This window comes from Watersipora subatra, chromosome 11 (genome assembly GCF_963576615.1).
Source record: "Watersipora subatra chromosome 11, tzWatSuba1.1, whole genome shotgun sequence".
Classification (NCBI taxonomy): domain Eukaryota; kingdom Metazoa; phylum Bryozoa; class Gymnolaemata; order Cheilostomatida; family Watersiporidae; genus Watersipora; species Watersipora subatra.
The window spans coordinates 10,291,422-10,319,212 of NC_088718.1; the positions used below are offsets into that span (position 1 = coordinate 10,291,422).

Here is a 27,791-nt window from a genome sequence, read left to right on the forward strand (position 1 = left end):
ATTTGAGTACGCTACTATCCGTATTTCTAAACTTACCTTTCCTTTGTTTTTTTTGTGATGTCATTCTATCGTCGTCTGCCATCTTTATAGACAACTTTTATCATTAAAAACACGAAGCTTCAGCAATTAATTATTGCAAACAATGCTTTTGTTTGCAATTTTTTTATTTTAGTACCAAAACAACACCGAAAAATGCTATTATTCAAGAGAATGACAATCGTTTTCTACAAGTATGGCGACTTTTTCATGAACAAGCGCATGTGCAAACAGGGTGATGACGTCAAAAAAACGATGGATATGAGCTGTGAGAGCAAGCTTTAGTTACGTTGTGTTGCGTAAGGCAGAATGCTATGTCTATTTTAACCGCCATAATGACTCATATCACCTCAAAACTCTATGCATCTTGCCGTAACCTAATTGAGATAAGACTAAGATATTTGTTTGGCAAATGAGAGAGTTCAGGATCAAATCCAGCATAAAGTGAATATTTCAATCCAACATTTTAATAACTATAGCTGGACACACCGAAGTACAGATTCACAGACCCACAGCAAACACACAAATACTGAGATTTTCATATATAGGTAGGATATATAGTCATATATGTCATGGAGATACGTACAATGGCTACTGTGAAGTACGTAATACACTGTACTATCAGGCCAGTAGCGACTGCTGAATAAATCTGCATTTCTTCGCTGTCTATCTTTCCCTTTAGCTTTCGTATCTTTGCCACAATTTTTCTCTTTAGTATCAATGTTTTGCTCGACAGGCAAAGGGTAAGCTATATCCAGTTCCATTATTCTTCCTTGGCGATCTGGTGTTTCACTCAAAGCTTCCTGTTCTACAATGGTGCAAAGTGAGATATACATGGTTGGTAAATGTTTCAAATGTATTGTGTTATTACATTTTATGTTGAATATCAAATATCATATAATTATCAGATATAATATATGTTGAATAATTACATTATATTTAATTTAATTAATTATGATGTAATTATAATTGATAGTCAATATTTTATGTTGAATATCAAATATAATTACCATGAGAAAAAAAGTAAGTCCCACTAATGAAAACTGCAAATTAGAAGGTTTAATTTATGTCACATTAGTAAATTGTGGGAAAATGAGAGAACGTATCAAAATAAATATTAACAACAATAAAAAACAAAAATAAATATGAATAAAAAACAAACATATACATTTTTATATAAATAATAATAGCCCATACCAGCATTAAGATTTTCGGTTTAGATTTTCAATGCAAATTGCTACACGGCTTTCATTGCAACAATCCATGAACACATTTATAAAGAGAGATAATTCATAGAGTTATCCTTACTGCAAGCAACAGTGCATTTTCAAGTTTCTTAGCAGATGGCTGTTTAAGACAATGCTTTTTAAAACCAGACCTCTCAAACGCCCATATTTGGTTTCAAAACTCTGAAAATATTGTTTTGCACGGAATCAAGTTGCGGTAAAAGGTTGAAGCACTATATAGCATTAATTAAATCATGTTACACAGGTTATAATCTTTCTAATACTTTAAATTGCTGTGTATTATATTTAATGGTTGTTATTTTATACTAATCATATTGTAGTGCTACTTTATACAGGACACAGATATTATCTTACATATATTACCTTTTTTTATTATGTAGGTAAAACTTACTTTCGATGTTCAACTCTTTTAGGATTCTGTTTAAAGTTTTTCCATTTTTTGGCAGACAGACCCCAATACTTGTCTACAAATAAATGAGAAACTTATAACACCAAATATTGCATCTTTCGTTATAACTACATGTACATCTTATTTATAACAAATTTCTTTTTATTATGGTATTATGCTATCAGTACCAAAACTCTGACCATGTGTCATAAGAGGTCATCAGGTGTGCCAATAAAGCACTGGGAATGAGTGTGTGCACAATTATTCAGATAGGTGGAAAGACGGACGATGAACTCCTGTGGGAAAAATGTCGAGCTAGGATACTAAATCTCTTTAGTTTGAATCCCATGTGATACTATCTTTTTTCTAAACTTAACCATGGTTTTAGACAGATGGATGGATGGAAACGGTTCTTAGTTTAGTAATTGTTGTTATTACTAGTACCTTGAGAGTCTAGTGTGCTGTGAGAGATTGTAATGTGTGCTGATAGAGCACAGTGAATCAATACTTTCACAATTATTCGAAAAATGTATACGGATGTTGATTGGTAGAAGTGGTGGAATTGCAGTTCTCTGGTCTGAAAGCCTTATGTTCAATCCTGCGCAACGCAGTGTTTTTTCTCAATCTCCAATCATGACTTTGGACAGATGAGCAAACACAGCCCTTATTATAGTGAAGATGATTAGCCATATTATATTGTTATTGTAATTATTAAAGTTCAACCAGATTTATTGCTATATATTTTAATCATTTTATATAAATAACTTGAATAGTATTTAAAATCAACACGAAATTCACACATTTTATATATGCTTGTAAAAACATTTTTAGGCTGCGGTAAAACTGTTTAGTCGGCAGCAGCTCAATATGCCTGTTGTTAATATAGTTAATATGTTAATATGGTTAATATGTTTAATATGGTTAATATGGTAATATAGTTAATATGGTTAATATGGTTAATATAGTTAACATGGTAATATGGTTAATATGTCAATATTTTAATATGGTTAATATAGCTGATATAGTTAATATAGTTAATATGGTAATATGGTAAATATGATTAATATGGTTAATATGTTAATATGGTTAATATAGCTAATATGGTTAATATAGTTAATATAGTTAATATGGTAATATGGTTATTATGATTAATATGGTTAATATGTTAATATGGTTAATATGGTTAATATGGTTAATATAGTTAATATAGTTAATATAGTAATATGGTAATATAGTTAATATGAATAATATGGTTAATATGGTTAATATGTTAATATGGTTAATATATTAATATGGTTAATATGGTTAATATGGTTAATATATTAATATGGTTAATATGGTTAATATGTTAATATAGTTAATATGGTCAATATGGTTAATATGGTTAACATTGTTAATATGTTAATATGGTTAATATAGCTAATATGGTTAATATAGGTAATATAGTTAATTTATTAATATGGATAATATGATTAACATGGTTAATATGTTAATATGGTTAATATGGGACTTGCTTGTGTGTACAAGCTTAGGCTTCAAAATATTAATGACAGGGTCTTCAGAACGTAGCCCATCATCAAGTAATTGCTACTTTTTCAGTAAATTTTTAACCATTTAAACAGCTGAATGCTCGTTCTATTTAACATAACATACACACCCTAAATATGCAAAACTACTATTATTGACTTTCCAATCTTAAAAACATTGATATAAAATATATACTCACCAAGAAGAACAGAATCCATATCTGTGATGCCATTATGACTCTTGGCTATCTATGCAGGCGATGAACACATTTGTGAGGCAAACCAATTTGAATAATATTGATTGACACGCTCTGAGCACGTGTGCCTCATTCATGTCAGCGCTTAAGGTTCTTGAGCAAAACCCTTCAGCTTTAGGAGCTATTACTAGAGGCAGCAGCTGTCACACCTCCACATGCTCAAATCATGTCTAGACAAAAAAAACTATTAATCGATTTAATGCGTCTACTTGACCTGCTGAGCATATTTTGAGAATTTCGTCTGAGAATTTTAGCAAAGGGTTGACCTTTGGACTTACTTCTGCTCCTTAGACCAGAAAACTACACATTGGATGGTTTGTTGATGGTTTCCTACACACTATGCTACTAGTGGAAACATGTAATCAGTATGTACATTGAATTTTGCACAATAGTTTTAGGTGCCATTTTGATTTTGTAATAGCAGGGTGAATGTATAAAAATGTATGAGTATACTTTATTCCAATTTTTTTCGATAAGTTTTTGTATAAGTATAAATAATGTTAAGTATTTTTATTCTCATAGCAGAAGTCTCTAGACATACAATTATTTAAACATATTTCTTTCTAAAATTTCTTTGAAGTATTAAAAATTAATTAAAGTTATTCTCAAAATTTTTAAAGTTATTGTCATTGGTGGCAGTGCTGAAAAACTCAGCATTTAATGTTTAATTTATTGTACTCTTCAATGTCCCTTTAACATTCCTAATTTGTAACCAGCAAAAGTGATGCCATACTCATCACATTAGTTTCTGTACACTACACCTTGATGTATGCATTGTTTGTTAAAACTTTGTATATAAATATCCTGTATTTATATAATAAATTTAACAATATAGCTAAATGTATAAATATAGCCTATATTCAAAAATACATAAAATATAAACATATGGATATCTACATGTATATAAGTAATAACAAACAATGCTTACAATTAGCAGCAGAATATATATATATACATATATATACATATATATATATATATATATATATATATACAGAATATATAGTGTACAGATACTTATGTGATGAGTGTGACATCATAAAATTACAATACTTGCAAAAAGTTCCTGATAACGTTAGTAAGAGCAACCGAATTCTCCAGGACTGCTACATCTAAACTGACAAGCCAGTTCAGATTTAAAGTTATCTAAACTTTAGTTCTAACCTCAGTTTAGATCTAAGCTGGTATGTCTTGGCAAACTAGCTAAATATCGTGGTGGTCGACAAGGAGAGCAAAAGGGTTACTACTGTTAATTTTTAATATTAACAAATATAATGATATACTATAAAATAACATAAAAAATATTAAAACATTAAGTAATATAATGTAATATAATATGTTTTACTAAAACTTAAACTAAAATAATTGTGCCACTAATAGTTTCATATTTCGGAAAAAATAAGTATGTGTTGGAAGAAGTTATAAGTGCCGCGTATATTATAAAATTTTACTAGATGAATGATAAAAGTATAAAAAACATTTGTTGAATAATTTAAGGTTCAATATTTATTTTCTATTCTGTCTGCAGATACTAACATAAACTTTTACATTTAAGGCTGGTCATTTGTGCACTATATACATGTGCATCATGTAAAATTTTCCTCCAAAAAGAAAGTGTAAAATAAGTGTTGTACTGACTAAAGGTTCTTACTGTTTTGACAATTTTCCATTTTATCTTGTAATCCTTTTGTTGGTTTTTAGCTGCCATATGTAATCATTAATCTCAGAGGCAAGTCTTTTCTCTTCATGTCTAAAGTAATACATACGATTGTTGAATCAGGTCCTATATATGTCACACATGATTTGTTCCTGTTGCTTTCAATTGCAGACCGGTGTATCATTTCTTCTGTGAAACAACTTGTAATAATTGGACACTACATTTTTCTTTATCTACCTGTCTTTTAAAGTGTATGAAAATCTCACTCTTTTCTTTTTGCAATCAGTAAATGTAACTAAGACTGTTTATTGTTGTGGCTGACATTGTTACAATTGTCATTTATTCCATAGAGCTGCATGTGAATTTGAAGTGATTTCTGCCTTTCACCAGACCAGATTCACTCTTTTGACAAGAAGGATATGGTATCCAGTGGGCAAGAGCAGTTCAAGACTTGCTAGCATATTTATCCTGCTGCAGCGGCTGGTCTATAGATAGGCTTGTTTGTCCTTGACCTATAGATGCTGTCATAGTGAATCACAGGTATAGTGCAGCGCGTTTACACATGCTGTTTTTAGTTCTAAAAGAGTGTCTTCTTTATCCTCTCCATTCCTCTTCTCTTCATCCTTTCCCCTCCGAATCTATACACTGGTGGTACCAAATTACATGTGTTACTGGCAGCAGGCTCGTATAGTCTAATCTGACTATCTGTACAAAAATCATAGTCATGAATACCATATTACTAGCTGTGCTACCTGACTTCGCCCAAGTATTAAAAATCAGCTTATAAACAATGAGAAGTAATGAGAGTTGCCTGCCACTTGCTATTAGCCTGGCAGATCGCCAATGGAAATATGGCTATTACGATTAATATGTTACAGTTATTAATACGGTAATATGTTAATATGGTTACTATTTTAATATGGTTAATATAGTTATAGCTTACTAATGACAATCACTTATGCGATCACCCTGCGTTGTATGCAAAGCCATTGGGTATGTGCTTCCATATAGTGGCTTATAATGGCAAGTGAAGAACTCAATCTTTGTGGCCTACTGAGTAGGATGTCTGGCTGGTGATCAGCAGGGTCTGAGATTAAATCTTCTTCGGTACGGATTCTTTATTCGAAGGTTTTGATAGCTATAGCCGGAATGCAGACAGACGACAGACAGACATACTTTGAGAAATATATATATAGATATTGTTTTAACTTTGTAAAATTCTTTTGCGCAATCAAAAGTTTCGAAAAGGACATTATACTACATAGTTTTAGATCAGGGTCGTTAGTTGGAAAACTCAATACTAAAAGAGATTTTAGTAAACTAGAAACTCCTGTCATATAGCCCACGACCAAAGTGATAATGGAAAAAGAAAGGGTACTGTCGGTTGAGAATTGCTATATTAGCAGTCAAATGCCACTGCAGTGCAATAGGAGAACTGCAATGGTAGCTGCAATGGTAGCTGTAATGTACTGGGTGTTATTATGTACAACAAACAGCAACAATGAAAGGAAAAGATTATATGTTTATATCTCTTCCCTGCAACAGGAGAAATGCAATATTAGAAGTAAAATTGCAAGCTGCTGTGTAATATACACAGGCTTGGGGGCTGTATATCATTGGTCATAGCAACCAATATCAAGAAGTTGTGATATTTATCTAGATTTATGTATTTATATCTAAAAAATTATGCTGAATTTAAAAATCTAACGGATTTTAGCTGGCTGTCATAGATGTATATCTATAAGAAAGTGTAAGCCTATTGCTTAATTTTGCAGATATTAAAAACGGCTTGTCAGTACCGCGATGTTGGGTACCCGCGATATTGGGCACAGCTGCAATATCATCAACAAAATCTTTAAAAAAATAATAACAGTAACATATTGCATTGTTTTGAACATATATTTTGATCTTGTTAAAACGAAGGATTATTTTTATAACTCGATATTATAATAATCTTATAAAATCAAATAATTATTCTTACAATTAAATATTGCAATAATTTTATAAGAATCGTTAGAAAAGTATCATCGTCATTTCTTTTACTTTCACTGCTTTGGACATCAGTTGAAATACCAAAGTACTCATTATAAATGTCCAAAATGTCAGAGTTTAGTAGGACCGGCAAAAAGAAACGATTACTTTTCAGTACTTCTACATTAATTATATATTGTATCGTTAGAAATCATTAAAATAGAAAAAGAATCGTTAGAAAAATATCATCGTCATTTCTTTTACTTTCACTGCTTTGGACATCAGTTGGAATACCAAAGGACTCATTATAAGTGTCTAAAATGTTAGAGTCCGGTAGAATCGGCAAAAATAAAACTGTTATTTTTCAATACTTCTACGTTAATTACATAAAACCTTCAACAATTGGACAATGTCATAGACTGGTGAAATGTGCACGTTTTTTCTCATGAAATGCGCACAACTTAACGGTTCTGCTCTCTGTCACACGTCCTTATCGGTGTTTTGTTGGCCGGTCTTAATTTTGATTAAAATAGACTTGTCAATTTTTTATTTTGATTTTCGGCCAAATTAATCTGTCTATTTATGTATAATCCGATCAAATGAGTTATTTTTAAGATATTGCAAACACTTTTCAAAGACTTGGTAACATTTTAAATAGGTTTATATGTGTTTTGTATCATTATTATACTTAAATGACTCTACACAAAAATTGTTAAATTTGTTGATGAGATTTCGGTACAAGGGTTTGGTCACGACCGATAACGGATAATTTTTTCGAGAGTTGTGTGCACATATGCATTTATCATAAATCTCCCAAACAATTGCTAAGCTCGTGTTTGGTCATGGGAATATGTTGCAAACATGCAAACAGCGTATCAGTACATTTATATACCACTTTATGTGTTTTTTCACAGCAAATTTAAAATGAGTGCCTTGTATACTGCATATACATGTAGAGTCAGTTTTAAATTTACTAAAGTGGATTTTGCTAAAATAGCTTCACGCTTCAATTAGCTTGCTTGAGCAAAAATTAAAAAACAATAGTAGGACAAAGTAATTTTACTAAAGCCCAAACTGCTTATTATATTCTTTAAAATTTATACAATTCCTGTATATATTTTAATTTATCGTATATATTTATTTAAAATAGATACAATGAATTATATTATATATAATTATTCTCTATAGGAGTTGTTACAATACAAAGTAGTGCTGCCATAGAGTTTACTTGTATTGTATCTAACGGCTGAACTTGGCGCTATAACTTAATGTGTTTCTACACTCTAAATGTTGCAATAGCCAAAGTTGTTAGTCATTTTATTAACTAAAACTCTCATATGAAACAAACATCTCTAAATCCTCTGTTCTCAGCAATAGAAATAACCTGGATTACCACAAATAGAAAAATTTTCACAACGTAGTTAATGCTGTCTGTACCGGAGATATTCCTACCTCACTCACGACTTTTCTTCAAACAAACCTGAACTTCCTCAATTACTTTTCAGATTATTACCTGATCAAAGAGTGAGTCATGGTGAAATGGTGAATGCGCGATTCAGTGGCAGAGCGTGTCAGGTGCTGTTGTGTTCATCCACTCTTGCATGAAAACTAATGGTACTAAAGTGCACATTTGTAGAGGAGACTCAAGGCCTTTGATACCTAATACCAGCCTAATAAAAGTAGCTTTGCTAATAACAGCTGATCATAAACCATAGAGGCTGGTTTACAGTAAAACCCTGGTATATCAAAGTTGTCTTCTCAGCAATTATTCATTGACCGTGTATCGTAAACCGATACCGACGCGAATACGTCGGCAAAATTTGTAACTGTCAAACTTTCCTGATAGTTTGCCGAGCATCCACGACAGACAGTACAATGTGCACCGATGATGATTAACTGCTGCAGATCGCTTGATTCATATTTTTTTCATGACAGTTGCTGCGAGACTAGTATTTCATCGTTCACATTGAGTAATAAGAACACTATGCTGAGCACTACTTGCTGATGTAAATGCGAATGGATTTGTGATAGCATGAATTTTGTTATCACAGACGATCACCAGAGTATTGTATGATTAACATCGACATACTGCGACACAGCATTAAATAAACTAACTTATGCAATGAGAGGGTGAAAGTCAAAGTGAATACAAATATTTTACAACTGAAATATAACTTAAGCATACTGGTAGACTTGGTTTTTAGACTGAGTTGAACTTCCCTGTATTATCTCTCTTCCACTCACCATAGAATAGTCTGGTCTGCCACTTTTTATAATAAATAGGCTGTAAAACAGACTATTCTTCGAGGATATTCTATTATATTACTATTGATATACTGCAAAAAGGTTTCAATGTGCTTCTTCCTAACATCTATATTTCTCAAAGCTTGTATATTTGTCATTGTATATGTCCAGCTATAGTAATTTTCATATCTTAGAATAAAGATTACATATACCCTAGTAGAAGACTTGATCTCGAAACCTCCTATTCATCAGTTCAACCGCCTTATTAACGAAGTCGAACACCTTACTAACTAGACCACACAGGTTGATATATTTGCTAAGCGATATATGTCGCTATATGGGAGCAAATACGCTACGCTTTCAGTCCCCACGCAAAGTCATGGCGTAGTGTCATGAGGTAGCTCTTATTAGCAAGTTTACTCAAATTATTCATTGGCATTGTGCCAGGCTAATAACAAAAGGCAGGCAACTCTCATTACCTCTCGTTGTTTATAAGCTGATGTTAATACCCGGGCAACGCCAATTAGCACAGCTAGTTGTAGAGGTGGAACGAGACAGGTTTTTTAAGTTCGAGACGAGACTCGAGACACTGTCTTGTAAAAATTCGAGACTCGAGACACGAGACAGTAAAATAATGAGCATTTGGTTATGATTTCACTACACAAGTACTAGCTACTTGGTATATATAAAATTAATAAAACTATTTTTAAATTGAATTTTCGCCTGGTGTAAACGATTTAAATACAACATTTTAATAGTGATATGCATGTAGTTTTTGTAAACAAAAGTGACACAAACAGCTCTAAAATACCGAAATTATATATTCTAAGAATTTTGAGCTTGATTGATCATAATTATTATAAACATATTGCTTTGTACATGTATATTATTACCATCTATTGAATAGTTCGTACTTTTTAATGTAATGAAACCGATAGCCGTCGCTCTACAAAGAAATACCGCAACTAAAAGAACACACGATAATACTTTCATTCTTATCGTTTCATTAATGTCAAGTGTTGTTTTGTGTATTAACTGTAGTATGTGAATTATATTTAAAGTGTACTCATGAAATTATATTAATTACTGTATACATGCACATGTATATTCTTATATTGAGCTAACAAAACGTCATTGCTAACCGAACACAGACTATGGTCGACACGGCCTTTCGTTCGTTTCTCCGTGTCCGAGCAAGTTTGATCCGCGATTGGTAGTATATACGTAAAAGAGGCCCGAATTTTATGAAGGGCAGTTGGTGTTTAGACACGATACGATAAAATACAGACATTTTACCCGCAGTCTTATTTATTAAATTGGATTATCCGAAGAGTAATTAGATACGACCCGGTATCTGTTTTAAGGACACAGAACCGAACTAAAATATAACAGGGCCGTTGTCCGGACTACATGATTAGACTCAGTGGCCAACATAATCAATAGCAACAGGTAGTAATGGACCGGGTATAACTTTAAAGGCAGTTGCCTGCAATCCATTACAATATATGGAGTTGTCGCTACCGTAAGAAGCCATGTTTTAACAACCGTGCGCAGGCGCTTTAGTTCTATTTCCTGTCTCGAGTTTGGCAATAGTTAAGTCGAGACGAGACCGATACGAGACGAGACAGGTCGATACTCGAGACGTCTCGGTCTCGTTCCACCTCTAGATAGTTGTACTATAAAGAACATCCAGCAGTTGGATGTTCTTTATAGTACAACTATAAAGAACATCCAACTGTAACTATAACAGTTAAATAAAAACTGACAAAAAATATACCAAATGTAAAACAATATAATAGTATAAAGCACTCATTTATCGTGTGGCGTATTTGCAAAAACAAAAAATTTTTTATGGAGCAGCATACCTATTTGTCACTTCCATAGATATATATACCATAGATATATATAGATATATATTCCATAGATATATATATATAGGTATATATATCTATGGTCACTTCACTAACAGGTAGCCCAGTGATGCCTTTCATTGTCAATCAGATAGTCTGCAGGTGGGTGTTTAAGTGTCGGGTTCTCAAGGATCAGATGGAGTTTTCAAAATAAATATTTTTGGAAATCTGGTAGAAGAAAAGCAGCATACATGTGTTAAGTTTAGATGAAATCAGTCAAAAAACATTGAGAAACGTAGCGTCTACACAGACTAATACATGCACACACTCGCACAAACACATGCGTCCACACACAAGTACACACTTATGTACACACGCACGCATGCAAGCACAGGCAGGCTCTCACATGCACAATAGCAGTTAGAATTTATTAAAACAGATTTTATTATTGGATTAACACTTTATGTATTATTGCATAAGATAAAAAATGTTTGTTCTCCCTAAAAATTTTCCTTGAATACTACAATATCAAAAGTGTTATTAAACATAAAGTGCTTCCTAAGTGACAATATGAAAAACTATTGTAGACAACTAGCTGAGCATCGATTAATTATTTTTAAACTACAAATGCCTAATATTAGCTTCTTGTTTGATGACTATTAGCTGCAAGGCTGAAGGTGAGTTTATACATTTATTTTATGCCTAAATGTAGTGAATACTTGGCAAAAATGTGCAAATGTTTTAATTAATTGCTAACATTTATTTTACATATTTTTATTTATCTATTTAAAAATCTGTATTCATATACCAAAAACAAATTGCGCTGTACAAAGTATTTGGAATAATTTTTCAAAAGCTTTTTATTGCACAATTTATCCTTTTAAGTTTTTACGAAAGTTTAAACTATGAGTTTCTTTTTATGCCACCAATATATCACTAATGTAAGGGCTTTAATTTTAATCGACTAGATTGAGTTGAAAAACTATTTTTTGGAATTGGTGTCAGATTTGGCAGATAGTTCAGTGGCGGACTACTTGATGATAGTGAGTGAACAGTTTCAATAACTCAAGATATGAAGTATAGATCATAGAAAAAGGGATAGAGAGAAAGGAAAAGGATGTTGCGAAAGGCAAATTATGTCATAGTTAGGAAGGATTATAATTCCTTCACTTTAGTCTTTGACCAAGATTCTTTACTTGCCGGCATACAATAACATACATGATAGAGAATTATGACAAAGACTTCAGGCCATGGTTTGTAAATAATATGAGGAGACACACACTAATGCACTATTGAGAGGTTTCTATCATTGATTTTTAAAATACCATCTTGTTCCACCATCATCACCAAAACTTTGTAACCCTTCTACAATTATTGTTACATCTTTGATAATATATTACTACAGATTTATCTGTAGAGAAGAATTTCCTATTTTTCAAAATAAGTATAAACTGACGTTATAGATTGACAGCATGATTTTTAGTATGTAACAAATTCTTGTAGTCTTCTGTTCTGCTACCACACTGCTCTGCGTGTTGACTCTTACTAAGCATAAAACGTGCTTACAATAAATAAACACTGATATCTTACAGTAAATCTTAGCATGCACATTGGTGTGGTCATTTGTATGATGCAAGTTATTAAATTTTTACGTTTTAGCCTTTGAAAGAAGACTTCAGCATGTAGATTTTATAATACTTCAAAGACTTTCATGAAGGAGCTTGTTTGGTCACTGTTCTCTGTTGTTAAACAGGATGAGTGTATGATTAATTTGTTATTGGCGTTGATAATCATCAACAAATTTTTTTTTCGTGGAAAAACAAACCAGAAAAGACAGAAATCAGAAACTATTGAGTGAGTTGAACAGGTGTTTTAAAAGTTGATAATCTAATAGTATTGCGGAAGAGTCGGGATAGTGAATTGAAGATTGCAGTAACAGAAATTTCATAAAGTGAAACATATGATGGTGGATGCAGTATTTTTGTGTCATGAAATAGAAAATGATGTGTGTCAAGCGAAGAAGGATAAAAACAAATAATTTCAGCATATTGGCATGAATTACTAAAAATATTGTGCCGTCCAGAAAAAACGTTTCTTGAACTCCCTTTCACATGCATTAGCATTGAAGCGCTATGAGTTAATCAGCATGGTTTGGTCATCAGCCAAAGGATTAGTTGTTTAAACCTAATGGCTTCCTGTTGCATAATCCCAAAGTTTGAAATCTGTTAGTAACAATGATGGCACAATTTTCTACTTGAGAAGCATTTGGATATTTTAGCTGATTGACCATTATTACAACCTGCATATATAAATCTCATTTGTTGTCTTTTTACCATTTTGTTAAATCTTGTGTCCAGTTATAGCAAATAAAATCTAGCAATGAAAAATTTATGCCGTGCTAGATTTGATCTCAGGACCTCCAGGTCCTTGATGATGACCTTAACCATGAAGCCGCACAGAATACAATGGATTCATTAAGCAAATAATCATTACATTGGTTAAGATACTCAAGCTTAAAACGCTTGCTGTAAGCACTTGAAGCGTTTGCTAACACTATTTGTCATTATGCATTCAGTAGGCTTTACTGTAATAAGAGCTAATAGCATTAATAAAAATTGCCTCACACAGGATTTGAACTCATATACTCCATTTTAGTGACCGGCCCACTAACCCCTACACCACTCAGCCACCTTGCCTGGTTGATGAATTTATTATCCACATACTCATTACGATCTCTCACGGTGCACGAGACTGCCAAATGTATTAATATACACCTACATATATTTTACATTATATATGCTAGTATATTTGTAGCTTATATATGTGTAATAAATATGTGCATAATTATTCTGCATTCTAGTAAGAGGGTCGAGTAGTGCAGTTATTAGTGTGCTTGGCTACTAGGAGAAAGATAAGTTTGATTCCTGCTCAATGCATTTTTTCCTAAGACTCTAATAGTGGCTTTGGACAGACGGTCAGACATGGCTCGTATTATAGTAAATAGTAGGGGAATGCCCGGTGTTGCCCGGGATTAAAAGCAACTTATAAACAGAGACAGGTAATCTAGTTTCTATTGGCTAATTTGCGTAAGTTAGTTTCAGTTTTGCTAAATTTATTAAGAAAGGCTGTGAGAGCCAGCTTTAGTGATGCTGTGCGTAACGCAGAGCCATCTGTTGCTTTGTAAACAGAAGGATCTGGCATCAAATTTTCTACGATGTGAATTTTTCATTGCTAGATTTGAATCGCTATAGCTGGACACACACCGAACTGTGATGACAGATGACGACAAACTTTGAGGTTTATTTATATATAGATTGAATGTCGCTGACTTTTGAGCTACCACATAAAAAACATAATAATTCTACTATTTACAGATGGCAGCAACAAAATTGGTAGCCATTGCAATATATCCACAAAAAGTTTTTTGGTGGTAAATGTTGGGCTATCTAAAGCGAGTTCTTTTAAAATCTTTAGACAAAGAAAATCTACACAGAAATAATGCGTAGTCATTACCATTACAATATTTTAGTTAACTTATAGCCAAGTAGATATATGACTACATAATTTTAGCTAAAATAATTCACATTTCTAATTGACCTTTGCTACAACTCGGAAGCACAAATAAACATGATTATGAATTACAGTAATTCATGAGAAAATAACTCTTGATTAGTGGAAAAGTTGTCTATCTCATAAAAAGCTCAGTGACATTTATAGACTGTTGCCATCATACCTGGTTTAAGCAGTAAATACAAATTCTATCACTTTATGAAACATCAGAAATCTTTTCGTGAATTATGTACAGTTTCAGAGGAAACCATGTGAGTATGAGACAGGTTGGATTAAGCATGCCAATGTGAGAGAGAATTTTTTGGAACACCCTTGAACACATTCACAGAAGGGGCATAATATCAGTGGGCCACTTGCTGTGAACAAATCACATTATTTTTAGTTTATAAGGTATGTCTGTTGATTGCTTCATGTCAGTTGTTCAAAATCATGGTATGAAATTCTAGAAATTTTAAAGGCTCAAGTCTAAATTTAAAAGTTTGGGCACATCTTTTTGCTGTGAGCATTTTTACTCTGAATCAATCTTCCTCGTTTAATCTTAAAACATTCTGGCAGTCAGATCACCTAAAATGACAAACAAAATTGCAAATGATAGAGAAATATTTATACTTTCTGATAAAATGTGACAATTTGACATGAGTCACCCTTTAATAGCCATAAACGTATGTAATTTAACAATACTGCTTTATTGAATTATAGATTAGGTTATGGTGTCTTGACGATCATGATCAAAAGCTTTATAGAAAAATGTTTATACTTTCTGATAAAATGTGACAATTTGACATGAGTCACCCTTTAATAGCCATAAACGTATATAATTTAACAATACTGCTTTATTGAATTATAGATTACTTTATGGTGTCTTGACAATCATGATCAAAAGCTTTAAAACTTCTAATAGCAATAAAAGTAAATATAGTCATACCATGACATAGGTACTTAATCCAATTGAGGGCTGTATATCTATGTTCTTGTAACTTTAAATCAATTTTTCCTATATAAAGTAACTATTTACAAATTAATTCATTCTCACCCTCATGTAAAAACACTCAAATACAAGATATTGCAGTAAAAAATGTGTTTTAAATGTTCTAATCCATCACCATTTGTCGCATATCTCAGCGCAAAAATTTGCTCAGAATTTTCCTTGTATCTCAAATATCTCGTATGTCGAGGTATGGCTGTTATGTAATAATCCATTACAAAACAAATTATGATGTCACCAACTATACTGCCAAACTTTTACGTTACAATAAATACAGCACTTGGTTAAAGTCGCCAGTGTCAAAGAAGTTTTTTTCTAATTAGGGGTAGGGCTAAGCATCTTGTAGTAATAACATCAAGTAATGGTGAAACAAAACATAACCTAAAGACGAACTTATACACAGTTTTAGCAGATTTTGTCAAAAAGTATCAGCATTCTTTATCATTTGTGGTTGTTTTTCATGTTTGAGGTGATCTGACTGTCAGGATGTTTCAAGATTAAAATCCACAAAACTTTATCACATATAAAACGCTCAGATTCAAGAAAAAGCGATTATGATGTCTTTAGTTGCAAAGAGATTAACAAAGTAGAGATGCATAACGATGCAACTTTAACGCAATAGCCAATATCAATAACAAGAGAGACAGGCAGCTGAGCAACTAGTGATGTCATTTATACATATTTGTTTTGAGTATTTTAATCTCATATCATAAATTAACTAGGCACGCGTTAGTAATACACTAATCCTCTAGTAATCTGTCGCTTAGGAACTGCAGCTAAGCACAGCAATAAAATAGCATGAGTAACAACATTAACTGTGGAGATGTTAGCAGGGTGGTACCTGTGAGCCAGAAATGGCCAATGAATCACTAAACCTGCTTCGATTCACATATATAAGCGGGTACGTCTTTCCGTGTCCCACTAAGCTGCCTTTTCCTTCTGAGATTGACACTAATGTTCTAGGCATAGGAGAAGACTTTTAAAGACTCTCTCTTGGTCTATGAAAATGAAGTCAACTTACAGGTGGTTGCTGCTGGTAAGTGGTTTACGCAGTTTAACACTCTCAGATATATATATATCTGAGAGTGTTAAATATATATATATATATATATATATATATATAAATCTGAGAGTGTTAAATATATAAATATATATATATTACTTTATTTGCAACAATTTCTTTTCAAACTGAAATTTTTTCCAAATTATGCCATACTAGAATCATAAAACAAAAGACCAACAGTTTGTCAACAAAATCAAATAAATGGTTTGACGTATAGCGTTTAAAATTCCTTTCTTTGGAAAGAGAATAAATATTAGGTGGAACACTGTTAAAGCATCTAGCAATTATGTTACCAAATTAATTGTTAAAGGTCATATGCAATTTGTTCATATCACGTAATTTGAAGTGAGTTGAAAACCTGTACATGCCACTTCAATGGCTCGAACACAAACCATGAAAAATCTTGAAATCTATAATTGACATAAAATAAACATTTAGCATAGGCAACGTTCATTTAATGTTATACAGATACAATCAGATGTTAGCTGAATCAGCTTTAGTGTTTTTATAGGCTGTTGAAAACCTTGTTACATTGCATACAAATACAATTGTCAAAGCATGAGCTCGCTGGTTTACAAAATTGACTATGATAAGAGCTGTGTCCATCCATCTCGCCGAAACCATGATTGAAGGTTAAAAAAAGGCTGGAATATACATGATTTGAACTAATGCCTGTCTGAATGCTAGACAACATTTTAACAACCACGCCACTTTCCTACTCGATTGCATTTCACGAAAACTGTACGCGTAGTTATTACATCTGGCGATCTCTCACAGCAGACTAGACTGTCAGTGTACTAACACATGATGTACTGTACTAGTACTGTTTGCATAAGTTATGGTTCATCTTGTATTAATTACATACTATTACAATCATTAGCTTAAAAACTTTCAAGCGATCATCAACATGTCTTTTTTCTCATCAGCGCTGTTTTTTCTATCCGAAGCATGTATGCATTCGCTGCCGACATGGAAAGCTTTCAGAAAATTCATCTCCTGTAAATTTGACCTCTGTTGTACATCTTTACCATAAGAGCCATGTTCTTCCGTCCAAAGCTACACTTGAGTAAATAAACAGATTGCACCATACAGGAGTTGAACCAGGGCATGCAGATTCCAAGGCAAGCATGCCACTATTTGCACCACTCAACCACCTTACTAAGAATAATTGTGCACGTACTTACACGTACTTTACATATTATGATCTCTAACAGCACTTGGGTCTGCCAACTTACTCAAATTTATACAAGATACAAAACATCTGCCTAATGAAAATTTGCCTTATTCTCTAGCTGTTCATCCTGATGATGCTCTTCCAACAAATGGATTGTCAGCGGCAAAGAAATCGACAGAATAGAGGAAGAAATAGAACCACTACCAAGGCTCCTACAACAGGAGGAGGAGGAGGATCTGGCAGCAGAGGAAGAGGTTCTGGAAGCAGAGGACCACATCAGCGTTTACCACAGTTTGATCAACTGCTTGCTGAAGCTGGAAACTTTAACTACAGAAATGAAAATGGGAGAAATGGAAGTAAGATACTTAGTGAAATACTGAGGTCAAATAAAAATGTGACGAAGTTTAGTTTAACAAAAATGCTAGTTTAGTTTTGATTTTATGAATTAGTGCACTAGAAATCTGATTGGTAATAGCAGCAAATATGGAGCTACTGAGAAAAAAACAAGAATTTTTATTAAGCCATACAAATATAGTTCTAAGAGTATATATAATAAATAATCTATATTATATATATATTATTATAAAATTAGATTAGATGTGATTGCAATTAGATGTGCTTTCTAGTTTGCTGACCTTGGTGACCTTTTAATGTTTTCTTGTTTGGACAACACTCTGCTGCAATTACATAGAAGCGCATTCTATATAATTCGGCATGTAAATTTTTTGGAAATCATGACTTTTTGGTCAAGCTGGAGATAGCAAAGCAAGTCAAGGATGTTATTATTAAAAACACAGTCATGCAGCAAAAATCAACTTGTAAAATACAGATCTCTCTGCCCTTGTGACATTTGGAAACTCCAAAAAATCCATTTATCTAGCAGATTTTTTCCTTGTGAGCGGATTTGTTTTGGAAACTTTTCTTTTCATTAGCTATTGAGTTGCAAGTCCTCATGCAATCATTAGTTGACCAGTGAGCCATATAACTTTACATATGAGTGTATGTTTAGGATTAAAATTAATATATATTTAGTATATGTGGTTTACACTGTAAAGTAAAGTGCTCAATAATCGAGTCAATTAGAGCTGTGTATGAAGTTTATTAAAAACTGCAGGTTAAAATCATAAAAATATATATAAATATATATATTTTATATAAATATATAAAATATATATATATATATATACGCAGTATGTTCAAGTTTTTGAAAGTTGCTTTCTCTTGTGACTAAATTTAGCAGGAGCAGAGAACTTTTAATTTAAATTTTTAGAGGATAAAAACGGATTAATTTGTATTTAGTTATTTTATATTAAAAAAGGTTGATCTGGAATACAGGAAATTTGATGATTGCGCTCGGTCCCAAAACGCATTATGTTTGTATGTCGAACTTATTGCCAACGTCATATTCAATGTCGAACTTATTGCCAATGCCGATGTCGATGCTTGTAAGTCATATGTTGAGATATGAGTCATACTTCAACATACGAGGTATATCATATGTCCTCGTATGACATACCTATGACTTATACCTATGACATATGTCAAGGTATGAGTCATAACTTCAGTCAAACCATATGACGGTAGTATGTTGTATAAATGTACTGCAGTCATATGGTAGCAGCATATACTACCATATGACTGAAGAATATCCCGCGGTTTATTATTAAAAGTTGCTTTCTCCTGTCTTTTATGCAGCTTTTGGCAGAAGCAGATAACTTCTAATTTGCATAAATTTTGCATCTGACAAGCTGAATGAAGCTCAGTGCATGTTCTAAAGTTTATAAGCTGTGTGATGATAGGAAATCCGAATGATGACATACTAACATCAGACGGAAGGAATGTCCTGTTTGAGCTCGATGTGCTAGAACCGGTGCCATGTGAGCTGGAGGAAAGTGCAGAAGGAAGAACTAATGTCTTCCTCACCGAATCAGATGCTGCCATTGGCTCTGGCAGCTGTGTAAAAAAGCAGGGCCGACGAGGCAGGAAAGGACGAGGTAGAGGAATCGATTTGACAGGAAATGGAGGGAGCTTTCGCAACAGAGGAAAGAGGGCAGCTACAAGTGACACAACACTGAGGTGGCCCAGCACTACCATTGCTTATAAACTTAGCGCACCCACTTCTAACCGTTTTTGTAAGTCGATTTATGGAGTCTTCCCTCTGTATAATTTGTTTTCTCCTAACTAACAATATTTCCATTTTTGTATCATGACTGAATATTGTGGGTTTAAAAATATTTCAAAAACTAATATTTTTTATAGCTTTATCATAATTAGCACTGATAAAATTGTTTAACCAACAAATATCAAATTTCAACATATTAGTGTCAAATTATTTTATCTGATCTAAGTTGAAAAACACTGAAAAAGAATACTATGTTAATTACAGCACCATAATATTAAACAGAAATAATGTTAGTAAACCATCAGATGCCAACATTAAATAGAATATTAAATACAACAAGTCAGTTTGAAAATATCATCACTAAATTATTTTATTTGATTATTCAGTTGTTTAATGTTTTATTGTTGTTTTATGGTTATTTACAATTATTGACTAACTGTTGCCCTTCCTTTGTTTTATGATTCTTCTATGGTATAATTTGAAAAGCATTTCTGTTTGATATGAATTTATTGCCAATACAGTAATATATATACATGTATATACGAGTATATACATTATATATAATATACATTATATGTACATGTAATATATATATTATATATAATATATATTATATATATAATACATATTAGATATATAATATATATATTTTATTGTATATAAGATATATTATATACAATATATAATATATATATGTAACATGTTGTAGCAAGCTCAGAACTAGCAGCTATAGACGAAGCCATAGCAGAATATCAGCGATACACTTGCATCGATTTCATTCCACGATCTGACCAAGAAAACTTTATCAACATCGTAAGAGATGGAGGGTGCTATTCAAGCACTGGCTGGATCTACTGGGACCAGCCCAATGTACTTAGTCTTGCCAACGGATGCGCTTCGGTAAGCATAAAATCTATTATTGCACTGGTAGTTTAGTGTGCTATGAGATTGTCTGGTGTGCCAATAAAGCACAGAGAATAAGTATGTGGACAGTTATTCCGATGGATTAAAAGTTAGAGTTTTGGTCTACCAAAATTAATGCTGCGAGTTCGAACCATGTATGATGCAATATTTGTTTCCAATGACAGAGGGGTATATCTCTTATCATAATAAAGATTTTTCAACATTATAACTAGCTGAACGCCTGCTGCTTGACACAAAATAAACTTAACTTTGTGTATTTTGAACTTCATTTAAAACCAATTTCGAATAACGTTTGTTAATAAATGCACTTTATTTGCAGTCAAAGAACATACCGATTCATGAGTTGATGCATGCCTTAGGAGTCTACCACCAACACAGCAGACCAGACAGAGATCGGTTTGTAACAGTCAACACTGAGAATATTCGAGATGGCGGTAGTCATAACTTCGTCAAGCTAGAGCAAGACGAAGCAGAACTGGAAGGCACCGTATACAGCTATAGAAGTGTCATGCACTATGGTAAAGCTGTAAGTTCATATTCATTTTTATTTCTACTTGTTCGCCGGGAGAGATCACCATCGTGTATAATCATCATCTGCACAACTATTCTGGAATGTAACAAGGTGCTCCAGTGGTGCAGTTGGTAGCATGTTTAGTTGCAAAACTTGGATACTTGAGTTTCATTCCTGTGTGTAACAATTTTTTTTCTTGGCTCAACTGTTGGGTGGACACGGCTCTTGTTATTCCTGTACTAATATCCTGTACACAGTATACAGTAAAAACTTGCTGTACTAGTACGCTGGTAGTTTAGTGTGTCGTAAGAGATCATCAGGTATGCCGATAAAGCTCAGAAAATAAATACGTCCAAAATGTATGTCCAAAATTAATCTGAAATGTCGGAAGTTGGTTCATTAGTTCAGGTGTGAGAGTGTCAGGCTGCCATGTTGGATGACACGAGTTCAAATCTTGTGCAACACTCTATCTTTTGTGCCAGCAACCCTAGCTTCGAACGGACAGATGTGCAGATAGACGGTTGAGTTATTCTAGCAAAGGTTATGCAAAAATAAATTCAGTTCAAACATTTTTCTGAGTCAAATTAAGGCAAAGTATCCGAAAAATTAGAATGTTATACAGCCTATTTGTCACAAAAGGTGGCAGATTTAACTGGCATGAAATAAATATATGCACTAATTTATAACATGTATAACATAAACTGGGCTAAAAATAATTTTTGACTAATGATATTTATTATTGTCAACTCATCAGAAAAGTTAATCCTGTTAAAAGAGCTGAACATTTTTTTAACAATTAGAAGATTGAACTTGTGGTATGATGTGTAACATTATGTAAAGTACCAAGTTGTGTGGCATTACGCTAAGTTACTTTATGTTGAAAGGTGTGCTGTTCATAATTAGCTGATGTTGTATGACCTTGCCGATAACTGTCCTATATATTGACACTTGGCTTAACCAAACACTGTGCTTTAGCTATATACATGTAATTACTTTCCCTAGTGACATTGTGCCCTACTTGTTGTTTTCTTATAGTAATTAGTTGTGCCTATGACCTTGCCAATACTTACCCTATTTATCGGCACTTGGCTTAACCAAACACGTGTGCTTTAATTCTATGATAACGGTCTGTACTGACTTTATTGTCCTACTTTTTGTTTTCTCAATCAGAACTTGAAATACACCCAGCAATATGCTAGACTTGGTGAAATGCTCACGACTTTTATAGTAATCAAGTACTACAGTTCAACACTGCTTTATGCTGCATTAAATATAAGTTTTGTGCTTATCTTTACAGGCCTTCTCTAAAGATCCTGGGAGGTTGAATACGATCACTACAAGAGAACCAGAATTCCAAGATATTATTGGTCGTGCTACCACTTTCTCTTTTGAGGATCTCCAGCTGATCAACAGACTATATGGATGTGACAGTAAGAAATGAATGTGCTAAACCGCTAATATTGATGTCTATGAAATGTTCTAGCCCCAACCAGACTCAGTACAAATTATTCCAAATGAAACTGTAATTAGTTGGCAATGACAATTAAAAACTAACTCTATAGGTTTCAGTACATCCTTGACTTCAATTTTTGATTGTTATCGTTTTTCCGTGATCTAGAACGCCTGACCTGCAATCAACATGTCGGGGTTCAAATCCCAAAAAAAGTCAACTGAAGGTGACAGGAATGACATCCAACCTTAACAATGCTTTTTGTAACTGGGCATGTCTTCAGTCATTGAGGTTCTCTTACCACTGGGCACAGACAAGTCCAACCAAGATCACAAACTCATGCTGGCTGTTAGATAAGAAATTATCACACTCAATCTTTGAGCGATTGCTCACTCACAGATTGATATTTTAGTGATGGGTTCCTGTCTGTAGTTTAGCACTCGAGTTGTTTACTCACTCAGCAACAAAGTAGCTTTGGAAAAAAATTGCAAAATATCTAGAAATTTGATCAAAACTACTATAACACAGTCTGTAGATTTTTCCGTTGGTTCTGAGCCCAAATATTGGCAGAACAGTGAATGTCTAAATGATGCGCTGTAGTGTTTTGTCTATGGATGCGAAAATAAATGTATTCAAGAAGGGGTGACATGAAAGTTTCAACAAGTTTATACAGTAAACTTTATCCTGCTTGAATTTATGACAAAGTCAAGTATAGATTTGCTTCCCTTAGTTTTCCTTATTAAAATGCTGCTGACAGCAGATTTTAACAGCTGATAGCATAATACTTAACATCTGGGTTTGTGACAAACAATTTAAAATGTTTTTGTATTTTTCACGCAGTTGAAAATGAAAGATTTTGTCTGTGATATTTTTATCATATTTAAATAAGCTTGATAAAAGAAAATTAGAAAATTCAACCATTATTATCTTTTGGTCCCTATCAAGAATTTACAACAGTAATATAATATTGCTCATTTTGATAGACAGTGTCGAGTAACCTACTTAAATTTTTAGCAATACATACTAAATAATTAGTTGCTACGTGAATTTATATAAATATCAGTGTTTGTCATCTGTCCAGTTATAGCAATTAAATTCTAGCAATGAAAAATCTACTTGTCAGAGGATTTGATCTCGGAACCTTTAGGTCTGAAAATCAACAATATAAACTACCACACCACGATCATTCAACAGACTGTAGTGAAAAATGATCGTGATTACGTTCATTACACCGGTTAAATTACTCACGCTTCATAACACTTCAATAATGCTTGGCCATTCGGCTAGCATATTTATGAGACTTGCTTTTGGACAAACTTTTGACACCATTTAGATTTTATATCAAACATTCTCTAAGATGGAAGAACTATTTTAACAAGTAGAGTAGATATTTGGCTACATAACAGACAGAACTAGTCTTATTGCTGGCTTACATAACCAAATGCGCGCAAGCAGGAGTAGACAATTACAAATTGTTTCAAAAAGAAATGAACTTTGATTAAAGGGAAGTTTTCTTCTGTAAATACTTTTGTTTATAAAATGAATTAGTTTTGAGGTTGACGGATATATCTTTTACTCTTAGAGTGAACCTTCAACATAAATGTCTACAAGTTTCCCTCATTGAAAGGTATTTTGAAAAATAAGCATTATTGCAAATATAAATTTGTTGTCAAGTAAAAAAATAAATAATTTATTATTTTTTTACTCCTAAATTGTGAGCAAAATATGGTAATGATAATACTTATTAATATGTTTACTAAATTATATCAATTAGGTACTTGTAAACATTACACTATTTGTGGAATTATGATAGCCTGTGTAACAGATTGAAAACAACTACCGTAATGATCTAATGATAGGAGGCTGTTCAAGGACATGTCCCACAGACTCATACAGAGGAAAAGACTGTGAGTGCTACTGCAGGAATGGAGACAACTTCGATGTACCTGCTGTCTTATGCACAGAAGTCAGCGGTAAGATATTCATTACGTTTTATATTTGCTGATATTTGCTATGTGCTGCACTTGCAGCGATACTGGAGTTATTAATATCCTCGGAAAGCTGTAATCTGTAAGCACTTTTTGCGTAATGCTGTGCATAAGGTTTTGTAAATAGCAGCTAAGCTTTCACTTTTTAGCATAGAGATAATAAAAATAATCAGTAACAGTATCAGACTAATAGCAGGTCATTGTTTAACACAGTATTGATACTTCGATGTACGTGATAAAAAGTTTTGCGCATTCACAATTGAATCTGTGCTCTACGTATTTTGAAGCTAGAATTTTGAGGCTGATTTGACTACACACGGCTTCTCTTTATTTGCGCTGAAAGTGTAAATTGCATCCCATAAAAGTTTTGCTCTGCTAAAAGATTGTTTGAACGCTAATATCTGCAGGAGAAGAGTTGAGGACAGGAAACACTGGCATACAAATAAAGCCTTTATAATATTCATAAGTCTGTAGAACTATACAGATGGTTGATTGGTGCATATAGTAGTGTGCCTGACTATTAAGCCAGGCACTGCCAAATCTCTCGGTACAAATCTCGTGCATTGCAATCCTTTTTTCTAACATTCAACCGTGGCTTCAGACATGACTCTTATTCTAATAAAGATTGACCAATTGAATGCAAAAAATCACTTCAACTCAACACAATTAAATCATAAACATGATTTATGTGTTGAGATTAAATTAAATCAAAAAGTGAATTTAGTTTAACTTACAAGTATCACAAACACAGTTTGGGCAACTCATGATTTCATGTGTGCATGCAAGATTATGAGACCTGTGAGAAGGTCTAGTTATAATTTACCATGATCATAAGCTGGATTATGCTGTCAACATTAATAAGCTTGTAGATAAACAGCAGATTAACTTACATAAAACTTTAGTAGACTTTATGAGAAAGTATAAGTATTATTTTATCATTTGTGATTGTTTGTGATGCTTGAGGTGGTCTGATAGCCAGAATGTTTTAAGATTAAAATCAACCAAACTTGATAGCGATTAACAGGCTCAGGAGAAAAATATGTGTGAAATGATGTCACTAGTTGTTATCATCGCTATAGTTGATATCAGCTATTGCATTCCAGTAGCAACTATTCTATGGTTTCTTTGCAATTATGGACGTCATAGTAGCACGTTTGCTTGAACTGAGCATTTTAATCGTGATCAAGTTTTACCGATTTCAATCGTGAAACATCCTGGCTTTCAGATCACCTCAAACATAAGTATCAAATATAAAATATAATATAATAATAATATAATATATAATAAAATAATAATAATAATATATAATAAAATATAAATAAACAAATATCGAAAGCAATACCAATACAAAATACCTTTCTGATGAAAGCGACTAAATTGTTGTGCAAGTTTATCTTTGATGGTAAGTTTACTCCTGGTTGACATTCATATCCAATCAGCTGTAAACAACTGACTTTTGATATTCTTTGACATTCCTTGGAGTGCTCAGCTGCGATTTATCCTTTTTATTACTTTTTCAAAGCAAATTGTTAAAAAGTAAATTTGTTTGAAGCTACAAGAACAATATTAGAGCTATGAAAGTCAAACCTTTTGGTGAACTTATGGTTTTCTAGAGTGCAACATGATCGATCAATCAACAAAATGGCTGCCACAAAATACAGATTAATTTTGATCACTTTTACATTCATTTACTTTCACCTTTACATAAACTTACAGCATCAAAAATATCTTTTAATCTGTTCAGCTATTATGTTATGATGCCAAATATCTTCTGATTTATTATATAACCCTTGGATTACAGAGTGCAACATGATTGGTGTGTCCTGTAACTGTGGCAGCAGAAGTAATGCATGCAGTGGACTGTCTAACACTGCCTGCAATACAAACTCAGGTGCTTGTGAATGCGATGCTGCCTCTGGATTCATCGATGGCCAGTGCATCAGAGTGGAAGGTGAGTAAAACATGTTGTAACAATTTCCTTCTACACCTTCTAATGATGATGGGAGTTGTCTAACCTTCCTCAGTCAATGCGCTTGAACCCGGACGAGTTTCATGTACATGTAATACACAATATTTTTTACAGATGCTGAGTGTGCTGAGGTTGGACAGAACTGCCTTTGTTCAAGAAAGTCTGCAAATGCTTGTGTGCAGCTCCCCAACACTCAGTGTAACTCTGGAACCAATGCTTGTGAATGCACATCTGGTCATATGCTGAACCCTGAAGGAGATTGTGAAAATATCAGTGAGTGAACCTGGGCTATTTGTATTTGAATGACTGTCATCAGCAGTTTGTTAAATAGAAAATAAGCTTTTATAGAAGTAGGTAGCAATTTATATCAATTGACAGGAGTATTCTATTAACCAAAGAGTGTCATCAAGGATATGGTAGGGTGATGTAAGGTAACACATGTTTAACTTCAAACAAATGATACAACGGTATACTTCATAGAGCATGGAGTTCTCAAATAGTGGGGCTGCGGTTCAAAACTGGACTACGGTATTGTTTTTTTAGAAAAAGGCATTTAACAAGCTTTTAACCATTAAAGATAAAGACAAAAAAAGAATCGAAATTTTTTTTTGCAAAATTATAAAACTGTTGAACAAGCTGTGTAATCATCTAAAGCTCTAACTTACTCTGTTTCATGCTTATTAAAGCTTGCGTAGCTTACAACGAGCTGGCATCAGAATGGTGCAGATGGGTGGGTGGTAGACTTGCAGCTGGAAGGCTGGCAGTTCAAAGCCCCAACGTAACCATTTCTGATGGTGAAGCGCTTTGTACATACATTTTTAATGTAGTCTTTAACAGGCTTTTAACCATCAAAGAAAAC

The 27,791-nt window shown here is 33.1% G+C and overlaps 2 protein-coding genes across 3 annotated transcripts in view; one reads left to right on the plus strand and one right to left on the minus strand.

The window, feature by feature from the left end:
* LOC137407812 (uncharacterized) overlaps positions 1–3,430 on the minus strand; it is a 28,951-nt gene extending 25,521 nt beyond the window's left edge. Inside the window, exons 1-3 of the mRNA XM_068094191.1 lie at positions 3,398–3,430; positions 1,675–1,747; positions 623–844 (exon numbers count right to left, since the gene is read on the minus strand). Of these exons, the coding sequence (XP_067950292.1) occupies positions 623–844; positions 1,675–1,747; positions 3,398–3,430 (328 nt within the window). The remainder of the gene's footprint in view (positions 1–622; positions 845–1,674; positions 1,748–3,397) is intronic.
* Positions 1–27,791, plus strand: part of LOC137408156 (uncharacterized) — a 49,782-nt gene that overhangs the window by 11,486 nt on the left and 10,505 nt on the right. Inside the window, exons 2-12 of one of the 2 annotated variants that reach the window (XM_068094552.1) lie at positions 773–873; positions 5,462–5,651; positions 16,695–16,767; positions 18,087–18,324; positions 19,768–20,100; positions 20,800–20,990; positions 21,334–21,540; positions 22,823–22,955; positions 24,835–24,948; positions 26,765–26,914; positions 27,047–27,205. In XM_068094552.1, the coding sequence (XP_067950653.1) occupies positions 16,732–16,767; positions 18,087–18,324; positions 19,768–20,100; positions 20,800–20,990; positions 21,334–21,540; positions 22,823–22,955; positions 24,835–24,948; positions 26,765–26,914; positions 27,047–27,205 (1,561 nt within the window). In that variant the 5' untranslated portion in view covers positions 773–873; positions 5,462–5,651; positions 16,695–16,731. Of the gene's footprint in view, positions 1–772; positions 874–5,461; positions 5,652–16,646; positions 16,768–18,086; positions 18,325–19,767; positions 20,101–20,799; positions 20,991–21,333; positions 21,541–22,822; positions 22,956–24,834; positions 24,949–26,764; positions 26,915–27,046; positions 27,206–27,791 lie in introns of those variants that run through there. The other variant, XM_068094553.1, reaches the window with a different exon arrangement.